The 27944-nt window shown below is 38.9% G+C and overlaps 2 protein-coding genes across 6 annotated transcripts in view; both read left to right on the plus strand.

The window, feature by feature from the left end:
- Positions 1–6257, plus strand: part of LOC110066642 (uncharacterized) — an 8808-nt gene extending 2551 nt beyond the window's left edge. Inside the window, exon 1 of the mRNA XM_089295413.1 lies at positions 1–6257. This exon is cut by the window's left edge and continues 2551 nt beyond it. Within this exon, the coding sequence (XP_089151539.1) occupies positions 2782–3300 (519 nt within the window). The 5' untranslated portion in view covers positions 1–2781 and the 3' untranslated portion in view covers positions 3301–6257.
- The window catches only part of LOC110066732 (large ribosomal subunit protein uL24m-like), a 22738-nt gene extending 2875 nt beyond the window's left edge, over positions 1–19863 (plus strand). The window contains exons 2-8 of one of the 5 annotated variants that reach the window (XM_089295411.1): positions 6226–6321; positions 7578–7681; positions 9092–9222; positions 10435–13086; positions 15429–15478; positions 16252–16297; positions 19277–19863. In XM_089295411.1, the coding sequence (XP_089151537.1) occupies positions 6226–6321; positions 7578–7681; positions 9092–9222; positions 10435–10718 (615 nt within the window). In that variant the 3' untranslated portion in view covers positions 10719–13086; positions 15429–15478; positions 16252–16297; positions 19277–19863. Of the gene's footprint in view, positions 1–6225; positions 6322–7577; positions 7682–9091; positions 9223–10434; positions 16298–19276 lie in introns of all 5 variants that reach the window. The other 4 variants (XM_089295410.1, XM_089295409.1, XM_089295412.1 and 1 more) reach the window with 4 other exon arrangements.
- Positions 19864–27944: the final 8081 nt, after the last annotated feature.

The following is a 27944-nucleotide window of genomic DNA, read 5'->3' on the forward strand; positions in this document are numbered from 1 at the left end:
ACCCATATTTAGGGATTGGTTCTTGTTCCCTGTTGCCATGTGTTTGTTCAATAATAGATCACAAAAGGTGTCAAAATGTGATAAGAACACAAGTGACACACTTGCCTTATGGCCCTTGTGCTGATTTTTCTGTTCTTATCACACTTTGGTTTCATCTTTGATCTATTACTGAACAAACAATCTTGAACAGATGCACAGCGACATGGAATCTATTTTTGTTAACTTTGCACATGATCAACGTTGCCAGTTTTGCAAAATCGTATATGTGAATGCTAATGTAGGGCAACCTTAACTACATGCATATAATTTTCCACCGTAACGGATACTGTGCATTTGAATCTCCACCTCTCTACAAAGTTTCGTTCTTTTGTCCTGTATGCATGCTGAGCGATAAAATTTACTTTTTGTGAAATCTATAGTAATAATAGTAATAATAACAACAACAACAACAACAACAATAATAATGATGATGATGATGAGCATAATAATAATAATAATAATAATAATAATAATAATAATCTAGCTGGCTTATAGTCATTCCAGTTGAAGATGTGGACTTCACTCTAAATTAGAGAGAATTCAAGGACGCCATTCATTTGAGATATGATTGGCAAATAAGCAACGCCCTGTCTACTTGTCTACCCTGTGCGTGTGGAGATGTTTTTGATGTAGACCAGGCCATGGTGTGCAGATGTGGAGGCTTCATTATTCAAAGACGTAATGAGCTGCGTGATTTGGAAGCCAAAATGCTAAAGGGGGTATGCAGTGATGTCCAAATTGAGCTGCTACTTCAGGAGATAAACAGAGAAGTGCTGACACCCAGTACAAATAGAGCAGTGGATGCCCAGCTTGACATTCATGCTCATGGCTTTTTGGAGTGGCAAGGCTCTACCTTTTTTGATGTTAGGGTTTGTTACCTGAATGCAGAGTCTTACAGAGGCCTCACCACAAAACAAATCTACTGCCAGCATGAGAGTGAGAATAAGAGAATGAGTGCCAGCAGGGTGCTAGCAGTCGAACAAGGCTCCTTTACCCCACTGGTATTTACTACCACCGGAGGAATGGCAGATGAATGAAAGAGGTATCACAGTAGACTAGCTGAACTTTTATCAACCAAGAAGGGAGAGGATTGTAGTGCCACAATGTTGTGGATTCACGCCAAAGTCTCATTTGCCCTCTTGAGGTCTTTGCTGCTATGCTTGAGAGGCTCACGTTGTATGCGAAGAACTCCGCTGAACATTACAGATACCGACTGTGGAATTGATAAGGAACTAGCAAGATTTTAGTATTTTAGTATTATTATTATAATTGTTATTCTTTTATCCTGGATTTCTGCCAATCTAAGGAACCATGAACAATAATTTTTAAACAAACTTAATATGAAAACAAGGTATTCAGTGATGTAAATTGTTACTTTTATTTTTAAATTTTTGACATTCTTTTTAACGAGTCTAACAATAATAATGATACAGTCAAACCTCCGGTTGTGACCACCTCTCCTCAGCGACCAGTTTTCCAAAATACCAAAAGTTTCCCAGTCAAATCACTGTATTTGGAACCTCTTGTAAGTGACCGCGACCACATTTAGAGCTAAAAGTTTGAAATTTTCTTTTGTTTTTAACCTCCCGTAAGCAACCACTTGACAGATAATAGGGCAGAAATTGGATAATAAGGTGTTGTAACATCGCATTCCTGGGTAGCACAAGAGACAAAAATTTCTCATTGGGAAGTGTCTGGTTTTTTTAATCGAAATCAACTTTGCACATGAATAGAGCATTTAAGACTTCAAAGAAAAAATGCACATACACTGTATTTTATCAGTCTTGAATGAGATGAATTAAATGTCTACAGATTACAGAAAATTAGAACTGATTTCCTGATTCACTGATCATCCAGTCAAGCAGTTTAATGGAAATACAGTATAAAAATTGAAGTACAGTACGGTGAGGTCAACGCATTCCTTATTCAGTTGAAGTCATATCCAAGGTTTCTGATTAGCAGGCTCCTCTATTGACACGTTTTCTGGTCACAACCACTTTGCCTTTATTGGTTCTCCTCTTAAGAAATCTGGTTACACAGGAAGCCATTCGCAGAGGAATATGTCCAACAACTTCCTCATTTGTCTGTAAAACATTTGTATTGGTTTCACTTTGAGAAGAACAGAAGCTTGATTCAAGTCGCAATCCTTTACTGGTCTTTCCAAAGGTCACACAACTGCCACAGCATTAGGGTCAACTTGGTTGTTGGGCTCACGAATTAGTTCTTGTTCTTCATTTGACTCGGGTTCCCAATCCTCTTTGTAGACATGATACCCAGGAATAAACGACTTCACCCTCAAAGTGGCGAAGGAAAACTTGTCCATTTTGCCCTTGCAGGTGAAAGAATATCCTCACGCTTACGGTCATGAACTTCTGTTGTCTGTGATACATGTTATAATTATCAGAATAGGAAAACAAAATTTAATAAGGATTCGAAATCCACCAATCAAACCCCCAAAATGTGACCTTTTGAACCGATTAAATGAATGATATCGAAGGATTTTGAGTGATTCAGGCACTTTGACTGTACACATACGCTACATTGCCAAGTGATTCTCACGTTCTTATCAGTGTCCCTAGTATCTGTCGATAACTTCACTTTGTACGAGCCGTCGAATTGATTTAGTTGATTTGTCCTTCAAGGAGTTTATTACGTAGTGCTGGAGCTGTATCATTTTATTTATGGGTTATTATTTTGCCTCAACAACACTTCAGATTGCTGGCAACTGGAAGGCCAAACAAAATGGCCATCTGTATGAACTGCTCCAGTCAGACTAACTACATTTGCCTAGGCTGCAACAAGGCTGTCTGCAACAAATCTTCAAATTGCTCTGTCTCGGCTGATGAGGAAACACCAAGTTGGAAGATGGGAGTCTCTGTTCCCCACTGTTTGGAATGCTTCCAAAAGAATCAAGGGTTAGACAGGGATGACCAGGGTTCAATTCCAACACCTAAAAGTAAACCAAAAGTAATCAAGCCCCTTTCAGGGTCACAGCGCAAGGCAGAATCATTGACAAAAGCAAATGGAAGCAGAAAGTGCCTAACATTGAAAGAGAAGATCAAGGTCATTCAGCTGTCCAGCAAAGGAGGGATTAGTACCAGAAAGTTAGCAAGTAGATTTAGATGCGGCAAGACACAGATTACGAAAGTTCTGAAAAACCATGCAAAAATCATGTTCGGCTGGAACTCTAACAAGAAATCCGCTTTGCAGAAGAGATCAAATAATGAGAAGTTCAGCAAAGTAAATAAGCTGCTATGGTAGTGGTAGGTAAGAGCCCGCAAGTCCAACATTCCTGTCAGTGGACCCCTCTTGATGGAAGAGGCGAAGCTAATCGCAGAAAGCATTGGAGAAAAGAGCCTCCAAGGTACAAATGGTTGGTTGCAAAAGTGGAAAAGAATGAACAACATTGCCAAAATGAACATCGCCGGAGAAGAGGGAGATGTGAGTTCTGATTCAGTTGACATCTGGCAGGAGCGGGTTCTGGAATTTATCCAAGGCTATGCACCAGAGGAAGTGTGGAATCAGGATGAAACTGGGTCATGTTGGAAAGCCTTGCTGGAAAAATCCTTATTGGAAAAGGGAAAGTGTTGCCGCGGTGGAAAAAACTCCATGCAATGAATCACGGCAGCCTTCTTTGTGAATGCAGTGGGATAGGAAAGCCCAGTTTTAATCAGCAAAAACAAAAAGCCCCGATGCTTCTCCAAGTTAAAGGCCATTTCCTGCCCGTGTGATGCTCACTATTACAGTAACAACCAAGCATGGATGCGCACTGAAATGATGATTGACATTCTTACAAAACTTGACAATCGTATGAAAAGCGAAGGTAGAAACATTCTTATCTTTCTTGATAATGCACCATGCCATCCCCCAGCACTTAAGGGTATGTTTTCAAATATGCGAGTGGAATTTCTCCTAAAGAATACAACTTCGCGGACCCAGCCCCTTGATGCAGGCATCATCAAGACATGGAAGGTGTACTATCGACGAAAGCTTCTGAGGTATGTTGCTGCTCAAATTGATGACAAACAGAGTGCAAGTGACATTATCACGTCAGTCAATTTGTTAATGGCAATGGGATGGATGGTGATGGCCTGGGAAGAAGTCAAGCTGGAAGTAAGTGTTAAGTGTTTTAAGCATGTTGGCTTGTACCCTGAGGAGACCGGCACTGATGAGGATGATGATCCATTTGCTGGGGGGAAAGCTCATGAATTTAGAGGAGCTGGTTGCCCAAGTTTCTGGAGAGGCAGACATTGACGCTTTGACATACGCCACTGATATTGATGTGGGAGGCGCGGTGGCCTCATGGTTAGTGCGCTTGTCTCCGGATCGAGCGGTCCGGGTTTGAACCCTGGCCGGGGACATTGTGTTGTGTTCTTGGGCAAGGCACTTTACTCTCACAGTGCCTCTCTCCACCCAGGTGTATAAATGGGTACCGGCAAACTTAATGCTGGGGGTAACCCTGCGATGGACTAGCATCCCATCCAGGGGGGAGTAGAAATACTCCTAGTCACTTCATGCTACAGAAACTGGGATAAGCTCCGGCCTGATGGGCCACTTGGCTCGCATGCAGACTTTACCTTACCTTCACCACTGATATTGATCGTGAAGCTCTCTCCTATGAGCCAACTGTTGATACAAGTGATTCTAACTGGAGGAGGAATCTTTGGGTAGAGATTATTGAGAGTCACAATGCAATGGAAACAATAGAAAGTGATGAAGATGAAGACACGGACCAACCTCTTAAAGTTCCTGAGGTGTCATCTGTCAAAGGTGCCCTTGGGCTCGCCAAGCAGTTGGTAGAATTTGCTGACTGGAGGGGTGAAGAACAACTATCCTTGGCGGTTGAATGTGTTCACGATTTTCTGTGTGATTCTCAGCTAAAGTCGCTCAAGCAATCATCTCTTGACTCATTCTTTACCAAAAAATGAGGTACGTTTATTTGTATAGATGTGGCCCTCCTAGATTAGCCCAGGCTACCTGCGGGTTTGCGCTGTTGCTATTGTCAAGCTTGTTTAACTTAATGAGTATATATTTCTGTAAAATTGTAAATATGCGAGTAATAATAATAAAGTGTTGTTGTAAGTGTTGTATCTACTGTAGTACGAGTTACCAGATACGGACCTTTCACTCAATGGAACTACATGTACACTTGACATTAAGAACCGTTCTTTTTTGCCTTTAGTTAGTTTTGCTTTTGTTTCAGTTTTAAAGCAGTATCAGTGCATTGCTTGCTCATTTGTGAAGTATTTTGTTCTTGTTTATGTCAGAAATGTACAACTTTAGTGACATATTAAACCACAACGTAAGTGACACTTGCGGCCCCTAAGAAAGTGTGTTGAGCTGTCGCACTGGGCCTTGTGATTATAACACCAGGATACATGTAAATATGGTAATCATTTTAAACAGTTCAAGACAACACCTTAAATTTATTAGATGCTCCTTGTTCATTAATTTTGTTAATGCACAGTATCTAAAACTACAACCAAAGAGATACACATGGTGTTTCCAGCCGTTTTCACTCACCATGAACACCTCATGCAATTGTACAACCAAGGTCTGAGGCCTATAGGTCTAGTGTTTTTCCTTCGCTTGTTAACATGCGAATCACCAATAATGTAGCAGGCCTAGGGCTATCAAACTGAAAATAGCAATTCAATCCTATAAGTTAATATTTAGTTCCCTTTAACGCCTAGGTAACATTAAAGATTTAATTTGAAACTATCGTGAAACTTGTTCCGTTTGCCTTATTATAGGCAGCTGACTAGAAGCGAACCATGATAATCTGAATAAATACTTTTGAAAGCTTGAATATATTTGTGGCTACTAAAAGTTATTACATGGGTTTAGATGGGAATTGGCACATGGGGTAAGTTTTTGCAGTGACCATATGCTAATGAGGCAAAATTTTGACCCAATATTATCTAATTTCTCGTAAGCGACCACCTAGGCTTGACATTTTGGGTGGTACTTACGGGAGGTTCGACTGTAATAATAATAATAATAATAATAATAATAATAATAATAATAATAATATTTTATATTGCACATATTACATGAATATATGATCACCTGCACATTACAAAAGTGAGCTATAAAACAATATCTGTACCCCAGTCAATAAATGGCCCCATGCTGGCCATTGTAGAGACGTTGATATTGTAAGTCAATCCTTTCCATCTACTCTAGGTGATGCTTCTCACTGGTAAAGACAAAGGAAAGATTGGTAAAGTCACTGAAGTGGTTAGAAGCAAGAACTGGGTGTTTGTTGAAGCATTGAATACGGTAATATGCTGTCTAAACTTTTAAATTGTTACAAATGTTTTCCCACCTAGTAATGCAGTTGCTGGGTACAAAGATTCACATAAAAGGGGCAAAATTTATATATATATATATACAATGTGGGAGGAAAAACACAAATAAACTACAAGTTCATCCCTACAAGCCTGTTTCGTGGTTGCCCACTCATCAGGGGATTTAATAAGAATAATCTTTACCACCGTTTATATACAATATAATTTACATAATATATGCAGCGCGAAATTTAACGGGTTAGTTGTTTCGTAAGAGGGCTTTGTTTCTGTGGCGGCAAGATGATACGAGTTCATTACGTTTGTTAAGTGTTGATAGCTCGGGTTGGCAGATGATAAGGAATTTTTCTTTAAGGCAAAGGTTACATCTTTTGCTTGAGCTGTTATACGGCGAGTGTGAGGAGAGAATGCGCCAGGAAATAACAAACGCATCCTAACTGCATCTTTGCCGACTGATGACACCGCCGCCGCTACCATCAACAACAAAAAGTCATGTAACTGCCGACAAAAGAACGCATGCCCGCTCGACGGAAACTGCCTACAATCATCTGTGATCTACCAAGCCACCGTAACACGCAAAGACAACAACATGACAGAAACGTACATTGGACTCACAGAGAGCGACTTCAAAACTAGATACAGAAACCACACCGCATCATTCCGCCACACTAAACACAGAAACTCGACCGAACTCAGCAAGCACATCTGGAGCCTCAAAGACAATGACATCGAACACTTTATTTCCTGGCGCATTCTCTCCTCACACTCGCCGTATAACAGCTCAAGCAAAAGATGTAACCTTTGCCTTAAAGAAAAATTCCTTATCATCTGCCAACCCGAGCTATCAACACTTAACAAACGTAATGAACTCGTATCATCTTGCCGCCACAGAAACAAAGCCCTCTTACAAAACAACTAACCCGTTAAATTTCGCGCTGCATATATTATGTAAATTATATTGTATATAAACGGTGGTAAAGATTATTCTTATTAAATCCCCTGATGAGTGGGCAACCACGAAACAGGCTTGTAGGGATGAACTTGTAGTTTATTTGTGTTTTTCCTCCCACATTGTATACTTCGCTCTACTCTGATGTATTGAGCACTGTTCTACGAAAATCAAATTTTACACTTTATATATATATATATTTATAATTTTATAACATTTTTATATATGTAAATGTGTGTCTCTTTATGTTGACTCATGCCTTTTTTTTTTTTTTTGCTTAGCATAAACGTTATTTGCCACCACAAGGTGATTTTAAAGGAGGGCTTGTTAACAGTGAGGCCCCCATGCAGGTCACAGAAGTTTCTCTTTTGGATCCATCAGATGGGTGAGCTGCTATTTCTTTTGTAGGTTTTGTACAAGAAACATTACAAAGAAGTAATTATTATGTTCCACCTATAGCCAGATCCCCTCTTAATCAACCACCTCTTGTAGGTAATTGCAAACAGATAAGGGCAGACCTTTTTTGCTCTCGCCCTACTTTTCGCACGGCCAAAGTTGCTCTCACTCCATTTTTCATGCGGCCCGAATGCGCAAAAGCTCTTTTGCATGGCCTGATTTTGTTCAGCTCATACGGGAGCACTTGCAACACAGGCTAACTAATAGGAAGTCAGCTTACAACACAAAAGACAACAGAAGTTCTTAATTTGAGGCATCTCTGTGCACATCTGGTACAATTTCCAAATAGATATTATTATACTTGCAATATCACAACAAACCAACATTCACTTGCAAATATTGGATATGACAAATAAAATGTTCTCACATAAAAACAAATTCGTCACCTAGTGGGCACCTGTACTGAGATCAGGTCAAATGTAGAGTTCACAATGTTTCCCCACCCCAACCTGGCTTCTTTGACCTTTTTATTCTTGCCCCACTTTTCATGTGGCCTGAATGCAAAAAAGCTCTTTTGCACGGCCCAATTTCGTTTGGCTTGTGTAGAAGCGCTTGCTATGCAGGCTACCTGTAAGCTACCACATAGGCTTGGCATTTCTGTTGGTCTCTTATTGGAGGTCAAACTGTGTCCCAAATTGTGGAATATACAAAGTAGTATTGCCTTATGGTGGTCATGTGATATGTAAACAAAGGACCTCCTGGAGGAAAGTTGTGGTGATAGTCTGTGTTTTCTCTAAAATCATTTTTGAATGAGGAAAAGGATCATTAAAGCAAGAATGTGAACTGGTGATTTCATTTGGTGCACCGGGTGAAAATGTTCCCCACACCAAGAGTACAGTACTGCACATATTGTGAACCTAAATCTCGACTGATATACCAGGGAATAATTTTGACATCTTATGCACAGGGTGCCAGGCAGGTGCAGTTAATATTGTGAATATTATGTGTGATGCACAACAGGATTGCACTCATTGCTTGTTTTGAGAATTAGCAAACTTTAGCATGATTGGCAGTAAGTTCTTTCTGTACCAGCTAATTTCAGACAGTAGTCAGGGCTGTTAATGAGGGCTGTAACCTGTAACACCTGCTACGGCTGAGTCTATTTGATGGGACATTGATGTTGCAGGTGTATTTTCCTATTGACACAATTTACCCAAAATGTAACAAGTTTGCTACGGATGTGAAGATCGATGCTACAGGTGAATCAAAACTCAATGACAGTCCTGGTAGTTCCTTGATCATACTCTTGTCACATGCATTTGTACGTGTAGTTGATTAAAGCAGTTCACAAGGTCAATTTAATTCATATGTGTAAAGGAAGAATGTTGACTTTTTGTAGGAAACCCACAGAGGTGTCTTACCGATTCAATGAAAAGGGAGAAAAGATTAGAGTATCAGAACGTACTGGTCGCATTGTTGCTAAACCACCTTGGGAAAGAAGAGACTGGAAGAGTCGAGCAGCTGTGAAGGGTTAGTAACTCATTTGTTGACAGCAATCTCTCTAAGGACCTGTTTACATGGAGAGAGTTGAATTGTAGGAGGGCCATCCTCCACAACAAGCTGTCCCAAACATAAGAACTTCATTCATTTCTTTTTAAATAGAAGTGAACCCTTTGCATGAGAAATCACATTGTTAGCTCAGGCATTAGGAGGATGGTGCTGATACAAGTGGAGTGTCGATTGTTTGATGTTAGGTGGACTCCTTTTGGGCAAGCCAACTTTTTACCATGTAAACACTTTCATTTACAATTGATTCACACCTCAGCATACATCATTGAGTTATGATGCATGAAGGAAGTTTGGAGAGATCGAAAGAAGCATAAGAGTCACATGAGGTGAAGTCGAGAGCAACTGTGTTCTCGAAACTTCCTGCATGTATCGAAACTCGATAGTGTACCGCTAAAAGTGGGAATCAATGTTTTATGGCATTGCCTCATGCATTATTAGATCACGATGCACACTCGCATATACTGAGTTTCATGGCTCGGCCTTGCGATATGTTATATTTGGCTATTTGTAACTTACCTTCGAGGGAAAAGTCATAACCTACAGAGCACATGTTAAACTGGGTGGGCCCTTGTGTAGGGGGGAGGTTATTCCTCCTACCAGGAGCACCTTTTCTCTATATTTACAGGCTCTGAGTTTCTATAACGTTACAATGGGTATTTTTTTGTGTTGTGAGCGGACATCATGTAAAAGGTAAAGTCTGCACATGAGCCTAGTGGCCCATCAGGCTGGAGCTTATCCCAGTTTCTGTAGCATGAAGCGACTAGGAGTATTTCTACTCCCCCCTGGATGGGATGCTAGTCTATCGCTGGTTTACCTCCCAACATTAAGTTTGCCAGTACCTATATTATACACCTGGGTGGAGAGAGGCACTGTGAGAGTAAAGTGTCTTGCTTAGGAACACAACACAATGTCCCCGGCCAGGGATCGAACCCGGACCTCTTGATCCGGAGACAAGAGCACCGACCATGAGGCCATGGCGCCTCTAAAACCAGCGATGGGTTGTGTATAAAACCAAATAAGTTGAATAAAATACAAACCTGAACTGTAATTATTTCTACGGGTGCCCTCAGGTTTGATGTACCCTCTTCCACGACTTGTCTTAGAGAGGAAATTTGTCATCCAGATAAACGCAAATTTCTTTTCTGGTTTTATTCATTTATTTTTTCTTTGTAGATGGTGACTTTGACACGCCGTCATCAGCAGTTACCAAACAAACCTACTTGCCATCGCTGCTGTATTTTCACGAAGAGATTATGCATGCTCTGAATGTAACTCCAACAATTCCAAAAAAAGAACCTGACAGACGGGACTTGATGATGAAAGAAATTGAGAAAGCTGCAAACTGGGACGTTGAGAAAAAAGCAGATGGCAAGCGTAGTCTAATGGACAAAATGTACTTTTCCTTTACCTATTACACATATAAAATTAGGCAGTTTTTGAGAATTGATAAATTATAACCGAGTTCTTATATCTAAGTTTGAGTTTCCGACACAAAAAATAATTCAAGAACTAGTCATACCTGTGGCTTTGACCTTGTTCAGAACAAGTATTCAAATAGACCACTTGGATTAAAGAGATCAAATTGTCTAATCCTTTTAAAACAGAGGATGTAGAAAGTAGAATGGTCAAAGGATGTTGTTTAAACTAAATCATTAAAAATTGTTTTGATATTTTGCGTCGGTTTAAAAAATGCGTCATTTCAGGAGCCCATGATCATTTTCGTTTTTTAGTAACTCTTTGTTAATTTTAATATGCTCTTTCCGTTTGGTTGTACCAGATTTTCGTTAATCAGGTCACGGGCCGTATGACCTGTTACCTATGAGAGTGGAGGTTAACATCTTCCGCTATTCATCTACCCTAAGGTAAATAACTGTTTCAGGATATACCACACAAGGGGAATAACACAAAAGGCATATATTGCGATTCGTATAGTGTACTCATCGGACAGTGATATAGGTCTTTGTAGGTTGGGATTAGAATGTTTCTGATCACTCGGCGGCCGAATGGATGTGGTGATAAACTTGCTTGGGTACTTTATTTATTAATTGCAGAATATTACAGTGACATTGAAAGATTTTGAAACAATTTGACTTGATACAGTTACTACTACTTATTTTACATTGACAATTGAATGAGGAGTGTATAGAGGACGGTAAACAAAAATTAAAATATACTTTATTTTTTAACGATTGAACCTAAAGAGCTGATTGTAGCGGAGAAAAGCACGGGAAGATTGCGACTTATGGTTTGCTTTGAGCATTTCGAAAACAGAGTAAATTTATAACAACTGTCGTAATCTTGTTGCCATGCCTGGGCTTCTTTGAGCCAGCTTCAGGTTAGTCTGTTGCTAAAAGTTAAACAAAATTTGATAAACTAAATTACACGCTTTCTGGCGAAAGTAGGATTCAAACTGAGCGACAACTAAGATCACTGGACTCGAAGAGTTCTCCAAGGCAATAAGCAGGGCGATTATTTCTGAGCGCAAGTTCTCTTGAAGCAAGGGGTGGAAGGAGAGCTCGTTTGCTAAACAAACACAGCACAAGTTGTCATCGCTAACAATATGGACACCACTAAGAAGGAAATGCTTCAGTTTGAATACTTGTAAATTAGATTGATTCAGTATACAGTCGAACCTTTATTAAGCGGCCCGGGACCCGTTTCTCGAAAGCCCCGGAGACTTTTCGGGCCCGTAAAGCCATTTTTAGTTCATCTGTATCTAAAAACGGAGAAGTGTATACGCCTGAAACTTCTTGTATGAAGGGAACCTGTGTCCATATTAAGAATATGTGAATAAAACAACTCTGTAATTGTAAGGTTCTAGATTTTGCTATGGCTCTCCGGGCCTGAAAAGTTTCCGGGACTTTCGAGAAACGGGCCCCTGGCCGCTTAATAGGGGTTTGTTTGCCTTTAATATTTCCACCATCGGGTTAAAGCCTAAGTGAACGTGGGCTCACGTTAAGAAAATCATGATAAACGTGTGTTTGGATGTTTTTATCACTCGTCATCTTCTATTTCGGACTCTAATCAGCCATCGCCTTTTCTAAATTTTAGGTGGCCGTTTAATAGGACAATAGAAAACCCCTCATCGGGACGACCAAAAGCTTATTAGAGTGGTGGCCGGTTAATAGGGGTTTTATTTACAATAGTTTACGGACAATAATTTCGGGACTTTGATAACTGGCCGCTTATTAATGGGTGGCCGCTAAATAGAGGGTTAACTGTGGAAGAAAACTGGAAAAGCAACCTCGAATGTCGAGGATTCAAAAATTAATGAAAATTGTGTCCTGATTGTACCCGTGTAGTCTGTTTTCTCTGGCCACCATGTTCGTCATGATATTTAGGCCCGAGCAAGCCGCGAGACCGAGATTAAACTTGTTTTTCGCATATTACTTGTAGCTATACCAGTCAAACGAATTTGTCCCTCAGCAGTGCATTTAAAATGTTATGGATATATATGGTGACGCTTCCCCCATCCATCTTCTCGTCCAATGCTTGTCCCCAGAGCCACCTGCCCCTTTTAGCCGTTGGGGCTTGGTACGAGAATATATTTCAAAACAAAGCGGTGCGCGGGAAATTCAAATCAGGCTGATATTTGTTTACAAAATTTATCTTAATATTCAAGCCATTTTCCTATTCTGTTCAACGTACTAGGAGTTCTTCCAACAGTTTACTTTCGTGCTTACTTCCGTGGGATGTTCGGGCAATAGCGAACACCTTACGAACGTTTTCGAAGGTGCCCCGAAGATGAAATGAGTCCCAAGCCTCCCATTGGAGGACAAGTCGAAATGGAGGGAGAGATGTAAAAAAACGTGGCCACGTTTTCAGGTAAAATATAACAAGTTACATTTAATTAACTTATATCTTGACTAAAGAAGCAACAGTGGTGACGTTTACATGTTTGTTACACCATCTTTGAGTTGTTATACTCCATGTTTTCTGTTTTGATCAAACTGGAAAGAAGGGTGAAAAAACTAAAACCAGGGAAGGAACAAATAAAACAAGTTTGTATAGTTTAGACAGGTTGCAAAAGATGTGTGCAGGAGCTGACCCAGAAAGGGGTTGGTCCACCCAGCAAAATCTCTTCCTGAGCTTCTTGATCTGTGAAGCAAAGGCTCAGTGTCCTACCTCCAAATTGCTTTTTTCTTTGTTGCTTGAATTTCATCCTTCACCTTTTTAATTGGCTTAGCTGTAAAATAGTAGAATTTTTTTCATGCAATTTTCAAAGTTAATCAAAGACTGGTCCTACCTCCAAATTGTTTTGCTTTCTTTGTTACTCAAAATTCATCGTTTACCTCTGTGACTGGTTTAGGTTTGAAAGAGTGTAATTTTTTTTTTCATGCAATTTTCAACAGTGGACCTTAGTAAATATAAAATTTTATTTAGGAACTAGGAATGTCTGCCTGCAATGAATGGATTTTGAGCTTTGTACAGGAGATGGGTGTAAGATCTGACCTGGAAAAGGGGTTGGTCTACCCAGCAAAATCTCTTCCCGAGTTTCTTGATCTGTGAAGGAAAGACTGTTCCTAGTTGTGAATTTTTTTTTTCTTTATTAACCAAATTTCATCGTTCACCTTTGCAATTGACTTAGCTTTGAAATAGCAGAATTTTTTTTACATGCAATTTTTAACAGTTAATCTCAGATGATATAATTTTTCTTACTAACCAGGACTGTCTGGCTGCACTGAATGGATGTTGAGCTTTGTACAGGAGATGGGTGTAGGATCTGACCTAGAGAGGGGTTGGTCCACCCAGCAAAATCTCTTCCTGAGCTTCTTGATCTGTGAAGCAAAGACTGTTCCTAGATATAAATTGCTTTTTTTTTTCTTTCTCACCCAAATTTCATCATTCACCTTTGAGCTTCACTGAGTTTTGAAATGGTAGAATTTTTTTTACACATAATTTTTAATAGTAAATCTCAGGTGATGTAATTTTTTTTGCTAAGCAGGACTGTCTGCCTGTACTGAACAGATCTTGAGCTTTGTACAGGAGATCGGTGTAAGATCTGACCTAGAAAGAGGTTGGTCCACCCAGCAATATCTCTTCCTGAGTTCTTGATCTGTGAAGCAAAGACTGGTCCTACCTCCAAATTGTTTTGTTTTCTTTGTTACTCAAAATTCATCGTTTACCTCTGTGACTTGCTTAGGTTTGAAAGAGTGGAATTTTTTTTTTCATGCAATTTTCAACAGTGGATCTCAGTACATATAACATTTTATTCAGGAACAAGGACTGTCTGCCTGGGCTGAATGGATCTTGAGCTTTGTACAGGAGATGGGTGTAAGACCTGACCTACAAAGGGGTTGGTCCACCCAACAAAATCTCTTCCTGAGTTCTTGGTCTGTAAAGCAAAGACTGGTCCTACCTCCAAATAGTTTTGTTTTCTTTGTTACTCAAACTTCATCGTTCACCTTTGTGATTGGCATAGGTTTGAAACAGTGGAATTTTTTCTTCTTGCAATTTTTAACTGTGGATCTAACGAGAGATAAGATTTTTGTTAGGAACAAGGACTGTCTGCCTACGCTGAATGGATCTTGAGTTTTGTACAGGAGATGGGTGTAAGATCTGACCTAGAAAGGGTTTGGTCCACCCAGCAAAATCTCTTCCTGAGTTCTTGGTCTGTCAAGGAAAGACTGTTCCTAGATCTCAATTTGTGTTTTTTTCTTTGTTACCCTGATTTCATTGGTCACCTTAAGTTTGCGATTAGCTGAGCTTTGAAATAGTAGAATTTTTTTCATTCAATTTTCAACAGTAAATCTTAGTATGTGTAGAATTTGTTTCCAAACTTCATTGTTCACCTTTATGATTGGCTTAGGTTTGAAACAGTGGAATTGTTTTGTGTGCAATTTTCAACTTACAGGGGATCTCAGTACATATAACACTTATTCAGGAGGAAGGAATGTCTGCCTGCGCTGAATGGATCTTGAGCTTTGTACAGGAGATGGGTGTAAGATCTGACATGGAAAGGGGTTGGTCCACCCAGCAAAATCTCTTCTTGAGTTCTTTATCTTTGAAGCAAAGACTGGTCCTGGATCTAAATTGTTTTTGTTTTCTTTGTTACCCAAATTTCATTGTTCACCTTTGTGATTGGCTTAGCTTTGACATAGAAGAATTTTTTTCCATGCAATTTTTAACAGTTAATCTCAGATGATATAATTTTTCTTACTAACCAGGACTGTCTGCCTGTGCTGAATGGATCTTGAGCTTTGTATAGGAGATGGGGGTAAGATCTGACCTAGAAAGGGGTTGGTCCACCCAGCAAAATCTCTTCCTGAGCTTCTTGATTTGTGAAGCAAAGACTGTTCCTAGATGTAAATTGCTTTTTTTTTCTTTCTTACCCAAATTTCATCATTCACCTTTGCGCTTCACCGAGCTTGGAAATAGTAGAATTTTTTTTACATATAATTTTTAATAGTAAATCTCAGGTGATATAATTTTTTTTACTAAGCAGGACTGTCTGCCTGTACTGAATGGATCTTGAGCTTTGTACAGGAGATCGGTGAAAGATCTGCTTTTGAAAGGGGTTGGTCTGCCTGGCAAAATCTCTTCCTGAGTTTCTTGATCTGTGAAGCCAAGACTGGTCCTTCAAGGAATTTTTTTTTGTGTCACTCAAAGTTCATTGTTCACTTTTGTGATTGGCCTAGCTGTGAAAGAATAATGTCTTAAGAGCTGACCTATCTGTAGAAAGGCATTGGTTCCACTGAGAAAATGAGTTTTCTTTTAGTTGATGGATTTATGCGGTTGCCATACATGAAGCTTTGAATCAGTAAAATTTCTGTTCAGTATAATATTCATGACAAATGCTACCAAAGTTCTGACACAGTGGGCAATGTCCCACTAGTACAGGCACCCTTTAACTTGATTTAGATAATGTGAATGTAAGGTACACTTTGTTGCCTGTTTTCTGAACCATTGTACAAAGAGGCACCGTCACATTGTTATTTTTTATTAAAAAACACTGTATTAAATTAATTTCCTTTTGTTTCCCTTCCATAGGTTTCACATGCGATGGCCTGTCTTCCCTGATGCCATCAGAAAAAAGGTAACTTTTGCTTTAGGTTTCTTGAGACTCTCTCAGGGGTACATCAATACAAATATCTGGTGTGACACACTTCTTTCAACCACACTGGTCCTGCATGGTAGTTTTTCACCTCTTTCTTCTATATCTTGTCAGTTCTCTCTGAGGGAATTGTCACCCTCCCTCCCCCACCCAATCAGGCTGGTCTAGCTCATAGTAACTTGATAGGTGTCAGATAAGTGTGAACTGTTGTTCTCAAACTCATTAATAATTCATCAAGTTAAATCAAAGAAAATCACAACCATGAAGGGGGTTTGGATACCCGGTCTTAATTAACATAGATTTTGATGATTTTACTTCTCCGTTTACTTCTTAGTTTTAGTTTCGATTGAGAAGCTATATCAAACACTCGAGACAGTGTTTCATCGGCTATCCAAACACCTCGAATTTCGTCAAAAATACTCTGCTACGCATCGTATTTTCAACCCTCTTCTCAGTGTTTGGATATCCCGATGAAACACTGTCTTGAGTGTTTGATATGTTACATGCAGGCAAAGCTATAGCAATGGCCATCTGCCATATCATTGTTTATTTTTATTATATAGCGTGCGCTCTCATGGCGTGTGAACTGCATGAACACCCTCCCTATAGTGCACAAGTTAGAAAGGAAACTTGGGTAATTTCTCTTAAAGTTTTCCCTGTTGAGATTTACCAGTATGGGTACTGTTAAAATTTGACTTATTTTTTGGTTGTCAATTTTTGGATTAAGGCCGTTACCATGGCAACACCTCATCTAATGACAGGCAGATATATTCCTCATTTTGGCCTAAACTCCTTAATATTTATACTTTTCTTCGGTGATTTTTTTTCATACTTGCCAACATCATGGAAACGATATTGCCTGACATTTTGAATTGGTAAAAAGTCAAGGTTGTTCAGACGGTTTTTCCAATATTCTGCAATTTGTCATTCTTCTAAATATATCAGATCAACTCTGACAGATTTTAACAAAAATAGGGTATTTTATTTGAATCGTATGTGGTTACAACTGAGCCAAATTTGAAAAAAGAATTCACTAAAGGAAACGTGAGAAAATTCACTGTCAGTTTTGTTTTTTGTGCTCATGTTGACGTCACATGAATCGAAAAACACTGACGTTTTGCTTCGAGCGTGCGCAGATTACTTGAGCTTTTGTCTTATGCGCGCGTGTAATCGTTAAACTATAGGGAGCCACCTTACCTCCAAATGCGCAATGCTGGCTAAAAGGTCACTAAAATATACGTCATTTTCAGATATAAGGTACGTTATTTCTTACGGCCAATTTCAATCATGTAAAAGTTGACAAAATTTTCTCAAAATTACGCAGTGCCTTTTGAAATCCTACGGAATTTTTTGTATAACACAGCTAGGTTCGTTGCCAAAAACTGCACTATTCTTAGCGGTACAATTTCTTTTTAAAAGTTACGAAATCTTGTGCAGCACAGGCAGTGTTTGAATCAAAGACATTGTGTAGTTGTTAGCTAGCAATTGAACAGTTTCCAACTTAAAAGGTGCTAAGCATTGAGCCATTTTCTTGTCTAATTCAGTCTGCGCAGTTTCTCGCCAAAAGATACGCAATTTCTATGAAAATCCTGCGATTTTTAGCCAAAAAATGTACATTATTTTGGCAAAAGATATACAATTTCTAGGTAAGATTGTGTGATTTTTAGCCAAATAATGTACACTTTCTAGCCGAAGGATGCGCAATTGATAGGTAAAGCCGCGTAATTTTTAGCGGAGCTCCTGCGCGCCGAAGGCGCGCGAGCGGAGCCCCATACCTTAGAAAATTTGGTAACCCATCGATCTGAAAAATTTTGGTTGTCACGTGACTGTCCGTACGTACGTACGTCCGTCCGTACGCCAACACCTTGAAAACTAAGAGAGTAGCACCATTACCATAGCTACATCTTTGATTTTGGGAGTCCACGCTATTGTTAATTGACAGCTGTCACAACAAGCTATCTGCTGACCAGTGTCACGTGACTATATCGCGGGCTCAGGTTTAGAGCTCATCGATTTTGTGTTTTTTTAAGTTGACTGCAGACCAGTTACTGGTTTGCTGATTGGATCGCAGGCTCAAGTCACGTTATTTCTCTGGAGAAGAAGGAGGGAGTATTCGCAAAGGCAAAATTTTGACGCAAATTAACCCCTGGTGCGTTGTTGACTTTTCTTTTGACATATTCCTTGTACAATCGTCTCTTGGAAAGTCCCTGATTTGGGTATAGTTTGTTAAAATGTAACTGGAAAAAATAGGAAAACCACACGCTGAACAATTACATGCTCACAATTGATCATTTTTTGAGATTCTGATCGAAGAAAAAATAATTCTCTCTTTCCTTTATCGTCAGTTATTGCAGTCAGGAGCTCCGCTTTTGGGCTTGGCTAAATATATATATTAGCCAAAGATGTACAAAAGATACGCAATTGTCGAGCTAAGAACTGTTCAATAGGCAGCTTAAGAAAACCACGACGGCAACGGCAACGTCGCTAAACAAAAGGTTTTATGAGGAGAACAATGGCTGTGCACGTGCGTTATAATTCTTAGTACATTTCTTTGCCGTCCTCTGCAAAACAACAACGTGAAATGACCAAATTCTGCGGTCCTTGGAGAAGGTGAACCACGACAACTGATTTTTAAATTCTTGTTTCGAATTTATCGATGTGTTCTGGATTCAGTTTCGTGATAGCTTTGTCAGTGATAAACAAAGTAAATGACTTTAGGGTAACGCGAGGTTCGTAGGTAAAACGAAAATTCATTTTTTAATCGAAGTTGTCCTCGGCGTCGCCGTCGTGGTTCTTAAGCTCCCTATTTTCTAGGTAAAAGCGGCACAATTTCTCACTCAAAGCTCTGGAATTTCTAGCTGAAAGATTCGCAATTTTGTAGCTAAAAGTTTTGGAACTGGGAATAGTATTTATTATTTTATTTTCATTTATGTATTGATGTTTGGAACTTCTTTCTTTTAGGCCATCACACGAGTACGAAAAGACGACTTCACAGAGAATCATCTGAGTTGATGCTGTTTAAACTTCGGCGAAAGAGTTGTTTATACCTTTATACTTGTTACTAGTTCAGCTTCCTGCTTCTAAGTTTCTTTTATAATGTGATTATTTATGTACAGTCAAGTCTGCGTCAGGCCAAGCGGCCGAAACAGCCGTGGCTTATCCCAGTTTCTAGGGGTATTTCTACACCTAGTTCATAACAACAGTAAAGCACAGGATATTAACGATGTGATTTTAAGTTAGAAAAGTGCGCGATGCTTGCTATTAACGTCTTAGGAAACATTTTGTTACTAATGGCAAACAGTTTGCCATTTGAATCAGCTTATATTTCGCAAACTATTTCTTTTCTCAATAGGTTTTGTGTAAGATAAACATTTCAGAATAGAAATTAGCGAAATCACACAACGCTTCGATATCATCTCGCTAGAATTTAAGTGCAGAAATGAAACAAAATTACGTCAAAAAATTATGTCAAATTGTTCCATATAAATAAATAAACAATGACTATGTCAAATAGTTGAATGTGAATAAATAAACAATGGTAAAGTTAATTACAGGTGTTTTGTTCAAACAAAGACTTCAGTGCAGATGGAGTCTGACTGGGTGTTAGTTTTGTTTGCGTTCACAGATGAACAACCTATACAGTACTCTTGGTCACAGTATATTCGGTATCACCTTATCACAGTTACTTTTTATGAGCGCAGATTATTGGTATTCTTTGTAATGTAAGTCCACTTTGACATTATTTCAAAGTTGCCACAGGTAACGCTTTGTAATAGATTCAAATAAAAATCTTGGAGATGTTTAATTCATTGCCTCTATAATTGCTTCCGTTCTCCTTATGCATGGATATGAGAGACAATGATCACTTTTGGGCAGTATCCCGAAACACCAAAGATATTTTAGAAAAACGGCGGATTTGTCTTGATATAAAACGTTGTCAGGATGGTTCACTCTTTCAGTACGATTGCACATTCGTGAGAGATTTATCACAGGATAAGAAACTTCAGGAAGACCAAAATGGATTGAAAGAGTAGTAAGCAGGGCTCGCACTGTTACAATACGCATGCAGATTTGTTGAAAATGTACCACAAGGATAGAATTGTTAATAGAATTTAAGAAGTTGTCTAAACAGCTCGTACTGTTTCAATACGCATGCGTATTTGTTAAAAAAATTCCACAAGGAAAGAAGTAAACGGAGAATTTAAAACGGTCCACAAGGACACACACGCATGCGTATTTGTGTAAAGCGTACCACAAGGATAAGAACGGTACGAGGTTTAAAGGGACTTCGTTTTCCCTTGGGTGTGGCGGTGGGGGTTGGTGGATGGAACCCATCTAGATTTTTCACTCATTTTGAGATTAAACTTTCTTGATTGAGATACTATTAAAAAGTGGCCTTTTTTCTTTGTAGCACGGTATTACTACTACGCATGCGCATTAAAGACTTGAGTACCACAAGGATTGCAAACTTTGTTTGATCCTAGTGAATTTGAAATGTTAGGGTGGTGGTGGGGGATTGGGATGGTAGTATCTATTTGTGTGTAGTATCTATTTGTGTCTAAAAACTGTCTTTTTTTGGTGTACTAGTAGTAATAGTAGTAATAGTAATAATAGTAGTGATAGTAATAATAGTAATAATAGTAATAATAGTAGTAGTAATAGTAGTAATAATGTTGTAATATTAGTAATTTTTGCCTGTTTTTAACGTAACCCCCACCACTACATCCAGGAAAAGTAATCTTCCTTACAGTAACTTAAGTTTCTGGTACATCATACACAAATGCGCATACGAATCATACATTTGTGTGTGCATCATACATTTGAATACGCGTCTGTGAATATGCGTGTGTGATTTGTGTATTATAGTTTCTTAAGTTCCTGGCCCTTGTGGTATATCATACACAAATGCGCATGCGCATTAGGAAGGAACGCAATTTACTTTACAGTTCCTTAAGTCCCTGCTCCTTGTGGTACATCATACACAAAGACGCACACCCCGCAGATTATTTAGTACATATAACACCGAAGGTTTTCAAGATTTTCCATTTCGCTTCACGGTCAATTCAGTTTAGTTGTTCTGTGTAGCTGTTTACTTGCTTTGCTTCACGTAGCTTTTATCATATTTAAGTATTTTTATATATGTTCTTTTTTCATTTTATTTTCATTGGTACCTCTTATTTTTACTCATTTTTTGGTCAGGCAGGGTTCGACTCCGTGGCAAAGAAAATACGTCTGTGAATGTGATAAAGACAATCCGGATTGAAAAACGGGCAAAGAAATGTTGATATTGAACAAAAGTCAACCCATTTTTTTTATAGTTTTCCGCCGTGAAAATACATACAGTGCAATCCCGATTTCTCGAACCCTCGTTTTTTCGAACCTCCCGATAACTCGAACCAAAAGTAGTTTCCCTCTCCTCAGTCGAACACAGTAATTTTATCTCCGATTTTTCAAACCAATCTTCGGTTTCCCTTGCAGGTTCAAAAAATCGGGATTCCACTGTACAACGTAGCAATATCATTTCAACGCTATCCAGAACGCGTTTTTCGGCTTCCCACGACCAAGGACTGGGATGGGGTATACATTTCACACACTGAATGCAGGAGAGTGTACTGAAGTCACATCTTTCCTTTCCGTGCATCGGGCAAATACATGATATTATCGTATTAAGTGGCAGTTTTTTTGAAAATCGAGTCCACTTAATGGAGGAACACACGACAAACCACATTTTCAGTTATCAATTATCTTTAATTCAAAATAATCGACTTTGACGAGTTTTTCTCAAACTCATTAATAGCTCATCAAGTTAAAACAAAGAAAATCACAACCGCGGAAGAGGTTTGGATACCCGGTCTAAATTAGCAAAGATTTTGACAAGTTTACTTCTCCGTTTACTCCTTAGTTTTTGTTTCGATTGAGAGAATATATCAAACTTTTGAGACACTGTTTCATCAGCTATCCAAACACCTCGACTTTCATCAAAAAATTCTTCGCTGCGCGCCGTAATTTCAACTTTCTTCTCGGTGTTTGGATATCTCGATGAAACACTGTCTCTCGTGTTTGATTTATTACCTATCAAGAGAATGCAAATTTCTCTTTGTAGTCATTTTCATCAGACTATTCAATTTTATTCAAACTATTTTAAGAGGAACATCAAGCAAGATAAAGCTTTTCCCGCTTGAAGACTCCAGACACCACTGGGACGAGCTTGTTTGACCGGAACAAGAAGCTATAAATTACAGTTATTAGTACACGCAGTTAGTACAAGCTAACTGAAACGCAGATTTAAAATACACAAACATATTATGACATTGTCTACAAGTTTGCAAGAAGCTGTATCTACATTTTTTTCATTTTGGTTTAAAGCTCGGGTTAATTTCATCTCACTTGACAGCCGGCGTGAGCTTGCAAAGAAATAAGACGAGCCTTTCCTCTCAAAGACCCCGCTCGTCGCTCGCCACTGAACGAGAGGCTGAAACAGGCTAGAGGGAACTCGTCTCATCCTTTCAGTCGGCAAAAACTGTGTATGGCCCAATCTTATTACAAGCGTAGAATCATTGAAGGACTGATGACCCAACGATGGCACCCCAGTTTAACAAACACATCCATTCTTCCATGGCGAAACTGTACCCATCGGAAATCACCTAAACATATAAAAAAATAAATGCAGCGGACAGTCTTTCACCTAGAAGAAAACTTCATTCGTAGAAAACGTTCGGCATTTCTTTTAGTTCTTAACCTTTCTGGCACGCGTAAAGGCTAAAGCTCAACTCATAAATTTACCAACAGATTCACTGAAAAAAAGACAACATTCAATTATTACTTATCATATCAAAAAAAAAAAAACCATGGCATCCTGGCCTTGCTAGAGCAACTTTTCTGTGGATAAAAAAATTGATATTACTCTATTAAAGTAGATTTCATTCCATGTCTTAACAAAAATAATACTTCTAATGTTTCCTTTCCAAACTCAATAAAAATTATTAAAAAATAAGAACTAAATAATTCTTATAAATCAACCCCTTTGCAGATCAGTGTTTGAAAAGTATGCCAATCACAAACGTGAATTAAGACACTCCAGTAAAAAAACAATTTAAAGGTAGAACTAATCTTCCTTCAAGGATCAATAAAACTCAGGCAGGAATTTTCCAGGGGGACCCACCACGTTCTAGGTCACGTCTTTCACCCATCTCCTGTACAAAGCTCAAGATCCATTCAGCCCATGTAAATATTCCCAGTTCTTAAAAAAAATTATGTACTTAAATTTGCTATTGAAATTTGTCTAGAAAAGAATTCGAAGGTAAGACCAGTCATTGCTTCACAGATCAAGAAGTTCAAGAGGAGATTTTGTTGGGTGGACCAACCCCATAGTAGGTCAATTCTTACACTCATCTCGCGTGGAAAAAAAAATGAGGGTAGGACCAGACTTTGCTTAACAGATCAAAAAGCTCAGGGAGATATATTGCTGGGTAGACCAGCCCCTTTGTAGGTCAGATCTTACACCCATCTCCTGTACAAAGCTCAAGATCCATTCAGCACATGTACATGTAGAAAGTCCTGATTCCTTTAGAAACAAATTTTTATGCACCGAGATTAACTGTTGAAAATTGCGTGAAAAAAAAACAAAAAAAACTTGAGAGTAAGACCAGTCTTTGCTTCACAGATCAAAAAGCTCCGTTAGAGATTTTGTTGGGTGGACCAACCCCTTGGTAGGTCAGATGTTACACCCATCTCCTGTACAAAGCTCTAGATCCATTCAGCACATGTACATGTAGACAGTCTTTGTTCCGAAACAAATTTTTATACACTGAGATTTACTGTTGAAAATTGTACGAAAAAAAAAAAACAAAGAAAAAAACTTGAATGTAGGACCAGTCTTTTCTTCACAGGTCAAGAAGCTCAGGAAGCGATTTTGCTGGGTGGACCAACCCCTTTATAGGTCAGGTCTTACACCCATCTCCTGTACAAAGCTCAAGATCCACTCAGCGCATGTACATGTAGACAGTCCTGTTTCCTATACACATGTTTATGCACTTAGATTTACTGTTGAAAACTGCATGAAGAAAAAAAAGAACTTGAGTGTAGGAGCAGAATTTGCTTCACAGATCAAAAAGCTCAGGAAGAGATATTGCAGGGTAGACCAACCCCTTTGTAGGTCAGGTCTTACACCCATCTCCTGTATAAAGCTCAAGATCCACTCAGCGCATGTACATGTAGACCGTCCTGCTTCCTATAGAAATTTTTATGCACTTAGATTTACTGTTGAAAACTGCATGAAGAAAAAAAAGAACTTGAGTGTAGGAGCAGAATTTGCTTCACAGATCAAAAAGCTCAGGAAGAGATATTGCAGGGTGGACCAACCCCTTTGTAGGTCAGGTCTTACACCCATCTCCTGTACAAAGCTCAAGATCCATTCAGCACATGTACATGTAGACCGTCCTGCTTCCTATAGAAATTTTTATGCACTTAGATTTACTGTTGAAAACTGCATGAAGAAAAAAAAGAACTTGAGTGTAGGAGCAGAATTTGCTTCACAGATCAAAAAGCTCAGGAAGAGATATTGCAGGGTGGACCAACCCCTTTGTAGGTCAGGTCTTACACCCATCTCCTGTACAAAGCTCAAGATCCATTCAGCACATGTACATGTAGAAAGTCCTGATTCCTTTAGAAACAAATTTTTATGCACTGAGATTTACTGTTGAAAATTGCGTGAAAAAAAAAACAAAAAAACTTGAGAGTAAGACCAGTCTTTGCTTCACAGATCAAAAAGCTCCGTTAGAGATTTTGTTAGGTGGACCAACCCTTTGGTAGGTCAGATGTTACACCCATCTCCTGTACAAAGCTCTAGATCCATTCAGCACATGTACATGTACATGTAGACAGTCTTTGTTCCCAAACAAATTTTTATACACTGAGATTTACTGTTGAAAATTGTACGAAAAAAAAAAACAAAGAAAAAAGAAAACTTGAATGTAGGACCAGTCTTTTCTTCACAGATCAAGAAGCTCAGGAAGAGATTTTGTTGGGTGGACCAACCCCTTTGTAGGTCAGGTCTTACACCCATCTCCTGTACAAAGCTCAAGATCCACTCAGCACATGTACATGTAGATAGTCCTGTTTCCTATACAAATTTTTATGCACTTAGATTTACTGTTGAAAACTGCATGAAGAAAAAAAAGAACTTGAGTGTAGGAGCAGAATTTGCTTCACAGATCAAGAAGCTCAGGAAGAGATTTTGTTGGGTGGACCAACCCCTTTGTAGGTCAGGTCTTACACCCATCTCCTGTACAAAGCTCAAGATCCACTCAGCACATGTACATGTAGATAGTCCTGTTTCCTATACAAATTTTTATGCACTTAGATTTACTGTTGAAAACTGCATGAAGAAAAAAAAGAACTTGAGTGTAGGAGCAGAATTTGCTTCACAGATCAAGAAGCTCAGGAAGAGGTTTTGTTGGGTGGACCAACCCCTTTGTAGGTCAGGTCTTACACCCATCTCCTGTACAAAGCTCAAGATCCATTCAGCGCATGCCCATGTAGACAGTCTTTGTTCCCAAACAAATTTTTATACCCTGAGATTTACTGTTGAAAATTGCATGAAAAAAAAAAAAAAACTTGAGGGTAGGACCAGTCTTTTCTTCACAGATCAAGAAGCTCAGGAAGAGATTTTGTTGGGTGGACTAACCCCTTTGTAGGTCAGGTCTTACACCCATCTCCTGTACAAAGCTCAAGATCCATTCAGCACATGTACATGTAGAAAGTCCTGATTCCTTTAGAAACAAATTTTTATGCACCGAGATTTACTGTTGAAAATTGCATGAAAAAAAAAACTTGAGAGTAAGACCAGTCTTTGCTTCACAGATCAAAAAGCTCCGTTAGAGATTTTGTTGGGTGGACCAACCCCTTGGTAGGTCAGATGTTACACCCATCTCCTGTACAAAGCTCTAGATCCATTCAGCGCATGTACATGTAGACAGTCTTTGTTCCGAAACAAATTTTTATACACTGAGATTTACTGTTGAGAATTGTACGAAAAAAAGAACAAAGAGAAAAAAAACTTGAATGTAGGACCAGTCTTTTCTTCACAGATCAAGAAGCTCAGGAAGAGATATTGCTGGGTGGACCAACCCCTTTGTAGGTCAGGTCTTACACCCATCTCCTGTACAAAGCTCAAGATCCACTCAGCGCATGTACATGTAGACAGTCCTGTTTCCTATACAAATTTTTATGCACTTAGATTTACTGTTGAAAACTGCATGAAGAAAAAAAAGAACTTGAGTGTAGGAGCAGAATTTGCTTCACAGATCAAAAAGCTCAGGAAGAGATTTTGTTGGGTGGACCAACCCCTTTGTAGGTCAGGTCTTACACCCATCTCCTGTACAAAGCTCAAGATCCATTCAGCGCATGCCCATGTAGACAGTCTTTGTTCCCAAACAAATTTTTATACACTGAGATTTACTGTTGAAAATTGCATGAAAAAAAAACAACAACAAAACTTGAAGGTAGGACCAGTCTTTTCTTCACAGATCAAGAAGCTCAGGAAGAGATTTTGTTGGGTGGACCAACCCCTTTGTAGGTCAGGTCTTACACCCATCTCCTGTACAAAGCTCAAGATCCATTCAGCACATGTACATGACTTTATTTTGTAGACAATCCTTGTTTCCAAAGAAATTTTTATGCACTGAGATTTACTATTGAAAATTGTATGAAAAAAAATACAAAGAAAAAAAAACTTGAATGTAGGACCAGTCTTTTCTTCACAGATCAAGAAGCTCAGAAAGACATTTTGGTGGGTGGACCAACCCCTTTGTAGGTCAGGTCTTACACCCATCTCCTGTACAAAGCTCAAGATCCATTCAGTGCATGTACATGTAGACAGTCCTGGTTCCTAAACACATTTTTATGCACTGAGATTTGCTGTTGAAAACTGCATGGAAAAAAAAATTTGAGGGTAGGACCAGTCTTTGCTTCACAGATCAAGAAGCTCGGGAAGAGATTTTGTTGGGTGGACCAACTCCTTTGTTGGTCAAGTCTTACACACATCTCCTGTACAAAGCTCAAAATCCATTCAGCGCATGTAGACAGTCCTGGTTCCTAAACAAATTTTCATGTACTGAGATTTACTGTTGAAATTTCTATGAAAAAAAAATTTGAAGGTAGGATTAGTCTTTGCTTCACAGATCAAGAAGCTCAGGAAGAGATTTTGCTGGGTGGACCAGACAGTCCTCAATCCTAAAGAATTAATAGGTACAGACATTTGATCTTCAAAATTTTAATGAAAAGAAATCTTACAGATTCAAATGTAAGCCAATCATAAACTTAAGGTGAATGGAGAATTTCTAAAAGTTGAGAAAAAAACTGACAGTCATTTGGCAGATAGAGAAAGTCTATCTACGCTATGCAAGTTCGATTTGCTACAGTTCATGAACACATTTTTAATTTTGTAAAGGATATGAAGAATAATAAATTTGAATTGAGAATCTTTTCCTGTTTATTTTCTGAAGAATTAGTCCCAGGGAATAAAAAGTATCTTTCATCAAGAAACAGTACTTCAATTGTAAAGATTTTAACGTTCAAGAAACATTTGGATAATCAGTGCAAATCAGATAGTTCCAGATCAAAGTGTATG

The sequence above is a fragment of the Orbicella faveolata genome, unplaced genomic scaffold, assembly GCF_042242905.1.
Source record: "Orbicella faveolata isolate gen_17 unplaced genomic scaffold, um_ofav_v1 contig_26, whole genome shotgun sequence".
NCBI classification, from domain to species: Eukaryota; Metazoa; Cnidaria; class Anthozoa; order Scleractinia; family Merulinidae; genus Orbicella; species Orbicella faveolata.